The sequence below is a fragment of the Mustela nigripes genome, chromosome 11, assembly GCF_022355385.1.
Source record: "Mustela nigripes isolate SB6536 chromosome 11, MUSNIG.SB6536, whole genome shotgun sequence".
NCBI classification, from domain to species: domain Eukaryota; kingdom Metazoa; phylum Chordata; class Mammalia; order Carnivora; family Mustelidae; genus Mustela; species Mustela nigripes.
In genome coordinates this window covers 15,183,232-15,187,508 of record NC_081567.1, presented here as the reverse complement: position 1 = coordinate 15,187,508, position 4,277 = coordinate 15,183,232, and the positions used below count along the sequence as shown (strand labels likewise).

At 49.2% G+C, this 4,277-nt stretch overlaps 1 protein-coding gene across 1 annotated transcript; it reads left to right on the top strand.

The window, feature by feature from the left end:
• Nucleotides 1-1,693: 1,693 nt before the first annotated feature.
• Nucleotides 1,694-4,277, top strand: MRPS17 (mitochondrial ribosomal protein S17; the record flags this gene model as incomplete). The annotated part of the gene is made up of 3 exons (XM_059416043.1): nucleotides 1,694-1,830; nucleotides 2,297-2,436; nucleotides 4,182-4,277. Coding segments are annotated over exons 2-3 (219 nt in total), but the record flags the coding sequence as incomplete, so codon positions are not given.

The window sequence follows — 4,277 nt, the reverse complement described above, 5'->3', positions numbered from 1 at the left end:
TCAAGGTTCCTATAACGTACAATTGTTTTACACTTCTTTCTTTTTTTTTAATTTTTACTTATTTTTTTAAATTTCTTTTGAGTGTTCCAGAATTTAGATAAGAACTTTGAAAAATAAAATGTGTACAACTTAGTCTAATGATGATGCAGAGATATGAAAGAATTAACATCCACTTCAGAGATATGGTAGAAAATAGAGTGTGGCTGGTTTATGCAGTACATCCAGTACTCCATGCAATATGCGCCCTCCATAATACCCACCACCAGGCTCACCCACCCCTCCAAAACCCCCAGTTTGTTTCAGAGTTCACAGTCTCTCATGGTTTGTATCCCCCTCCAGTTTCCCCAACTCACTTTTCATCTCCATCTCCCAGTGATCTCCGTGTTATTCCTTATGCTCCACAAATAGGCAAAACCATATGATAATTGACTTATTTCACTCAGCATAATCCCCTCCAGTCCCATCCATGTTGATACAAAAGTTGGGTATTCGTCCTTTCTGATGGAGACATAATACTCCATGGTGTATATGGACCACATCTTCCTTATCCATTCATCTGTTGAAGGGCATCTTGGTTCTTTCCACAGTTTGGCTACTGTGGCCATTGCTGCCATGGACATTGGGGTACAGATGGCCCTTCTTTTCACGCCATCTGTATCTTTGGGGTAAATTCCCAGCAGTGCAATTGCAGGGTCACAGGATGGCTCTGTTATTCACTTCTTAAGGAATCTCCACACCGTTTAGCCACCAGGGAGATTCAAATCAAGACCGCACTGAGATACCACCTTACACCAGTGAGAGTGGCCAAAATCAACAAGACAGGAAACAACGTGTGTTGGAGAGGATGTGGAGAAAAGGGAACCCTTTTGTACTGTGGGTGGGAATACTTGTTTCTTTACTCACCTGTCCCTACTAGACTGTGGGCTTTTTGAGAGCAGGAGTCTTCTTTATCGCATCTTTTTGCCTAGCACAGAATCTAAGCGGTGTTCTAGACCAGTTTGCTAAGAAAGAAGTGAGTGTTGGACAGACTAAAGTATGGGAGAATTCTTATTTTCAGTCTTCCCTCACCAGTTGCTAAGATGTTTCAATGGTTAAAGACAGGATTCCATACCCATATTTTGACCCTCAAATTGTCTGTGCCAGTAGCTATTGTTTTCCGTTTCTCTTAATTTCCCAACACAGTCCCAGTTTTCCGTCCCTCTGAGAAGGTCAAGCAGCTCACGGCCCGCGGAGCTCCTCCGTCACTGGCGCAGTAAGTGTGTGCCAACGCTGGACTTCTCTCCGTCTCACAGATATTGAGAAATAACGTGTAAAACCAAACTGGGCACAAAAACCTACAGTGTTTCTTTAAAGCAGCTGTGGGGTAGAATGCTTAGGTCTCATCATTTAGCAGTGTCCTGTGTCCGGCGTTTAATGAATGAACGAGGTTCCTCTGCTCTGAAAGGCCTAGTCCAAGCCTGGGAGCTCGGCAGAAAAAGCGGAAGCCGAATGGAATAGTTAAAGGAAAGGCTGAAATCCGCCACGCCTCAGCAGCACCGCGGGGGGACAAGGCGCAGGTAAGGTCCCCCGTTGACCCACGGTCCGCGGTTCCCTCTGAGGGAAGTGGGCGGAGCCACGCCTTTACTCCGCCCGTGGCCGATGGGCCACGCGGCCAATGAGAGGAGCCGTCGTGCAAGGACATGACGTCATCACGCTCCGGCCCACGCTCCCGCCGCCCGTCCGCACCGCGCGCGGCGAAAGCGGAGCGGGTTGGCGAGCGCGGCCGGCGTCCTGCAGCTGCAGTGGGTGAATCCGGAGGAGGGTTAGGCCCGGTGAGAGCCTGGAGGCCAGGCGAGTACCTGACCCTGGAGTAGTGCGGGGCGGGAGGGTCAGTCACCCCAGCGTACCCCAGGCCCGGCGGACGGACCCAGCCGGGGTGCCCTCCCGGGGCCGGGGAGGTCCCGGCCGTCTGGGCCTTGCGCGCGAGCAGCGGGGCCGGAGCCTTCGGGCACGGGCACGCCCAGCGGAAGGAACGGAATCGGGGACGCCGCGACCAAGCACCCTCAAAGCACTGCTGCGGCGGGAGCCTGTTCTCGCTCCCGTTGCGCGCGGGGAGACTGAGGCCTGGGCGACCAGGCCGGCTCCGTCCCCGGTGTGAGGTGGAAGGCTGGGGGAAGGAGGCGGAGCGCGAGCGTCTCCGAAGCGGCGGTGCCGGAAGGCCGGCAGGAGAGCTTTCTGAACTTCGGCGGTTCTCGCAGCAGAATTCATTGTGGGAGCCCAACAGCCCGCACATTGAACTTCGGGATTTGTTTTGCAGGTGACCGGAGCCACGTGATGTCAGTAGTTCGTTCGTCCGTCCACGCCAAGTGGGTCGTGGGGAAGGTGATTGGAACAGCAATGCAAAAAACAGCCAAAGTGAGAGTGACCAGACTGGTTTTGGATCCCTATTTATTAAAGGTGAGGGATGTCCTTTTTTAGAAGACACTGGTAAATCACAGCATGTTGTGGGTTCTGAGCAGAGAAACGGTTCCGCCAGTACAGATGCCCTGGACATCCGCTGTGAGCCAGACGCTGTGCTGACCTGTGGGTCTAACGGAGCGAATTGATCGTGGTCCATTCTCAAATTCCGGGGACACATAGAGTTAATTTTAACTGGGTCTGATAACTCCTGTAGTCATTCGTATGCAAAGTACTGGGAGCAGAGAGCAGGACACTTGTTATCTTCCCACATGGGTGAAGGAGGGCATCCTCAGTTAAGAGACATTGGGGCTGAATCTCAGAAAGGCTTTTATCCAAAGGACCAGGTGTGGGGGAGTCATTCTGGCCATCATGAGTGGCTTATGGGAGTTCTTTTAGCCATTAAAGGGCATGACATTGTGCAGGAACAACAAGTACTTTGGCAAGATCAAGCCCAGAGCTTGACCCCCATAGGCACTGACTGTTGTTGAGTGAATGGAAGAACACTGGGAGCTGGACTGAGAGAGGCCTTGGATGTGGTGTTGTTGGATTTTATCCTATAGACAAAGGAAGGCAGACTTGGAGACACAGGTGAGGACTGGGTGTAAGGAAGTAGATAAGAAGGCTTTTGCAAAAGTCTAGAACTGGATATAAGGACCTAAACAGTCCTTGGAGTAATGCAAATGGAGTGGGAAAAGTAGATTTCAGAAAAAAATAGTCTTTGATTTGTTAGAAGTGCAAGGAAGCAAGAAAAAGTGCCAGGGATGGCTCTGCATTCAAGGTTGGGAATACAGGGAGGTAGAAATGCGCTTTGCTATCTAGGATGAAAAACACAGGAGCAGAGGTGACAGGGAGTTTTGGTTTTTAAAGATTTTATTTGAGAGAGTGCACCCAGGAAGGGGGAGGGGCAGAGGGAGAAGCAGGGCGCCCGATGCAGGACTTGTTCCCAGGACTCTGGGATCATGACCTGAGCCAAAAACAGACACTTAACCGACTGAGCCACCCAGGCACCTCAGAGGTGACAGTTGAGGGAAGGGGACACCAAGTGGGTTAGGGAGCAAATAAAGTGGTCTTTTATTAACAATAATAACACAGGAGCAAGCAGGAAACTGACAGCATGGTTATTGTCGTGAGAGTCCGAATACCTTAGCTTGAATATGGACTCTTGTTTACTAGCTGTGCCCGTTGCCTTACTCCAGACCTGTTTTCTCGCATGTAGAGTGAAAATACTTTCTGTAGCAAGGTTGTTGATGGCCATCTGTGGCTCAGTCTGCAGTTTGAGCCACACATGGAGCTAAGTGTTTTTTGTATATTATAGCATTTGATTCTCTGGGTAAATTTAGAGATGCAGACATTGGAGCTTCATTTTTTGCTGGGGGAGAAAAAAAAAAAACTAAGCTTGGAATGATTAAGTGACTTCCCCAGATCACATAGCTAGTAGTGAAAGTAGCATGTTTATAGGCTGGAGAGAAGGCTCCACAAGGAAGAAAGAGTTTAAATAAGGGTAAAGAATGATGATGCTTGATAGACCAAGGTTACTGAGGGTATTAGGCTGGAGAGCTCAGGGACATGATCCACTCTAGAATTCAGCTGTTTTTCCAGAAATTAAGCAGGTAATTTCTGTATTAGTGTATTATTTTTTCCCCCAAGTCCCAGCTTGTTTTCCATGCATCTTTTTCATATTCTGTACTGTATTGTCAGATCACACATGGAAACTACTGTTTTATTCCCCCTTCTTTCAACAGTATTTTAATAAACGAAAAACCTACTTTGCCCACGATGCTCTTCAGCAGTGCACAGTTGGGGATATTGTGCTTCTCAAAGCTCTACCTGTTCCACGA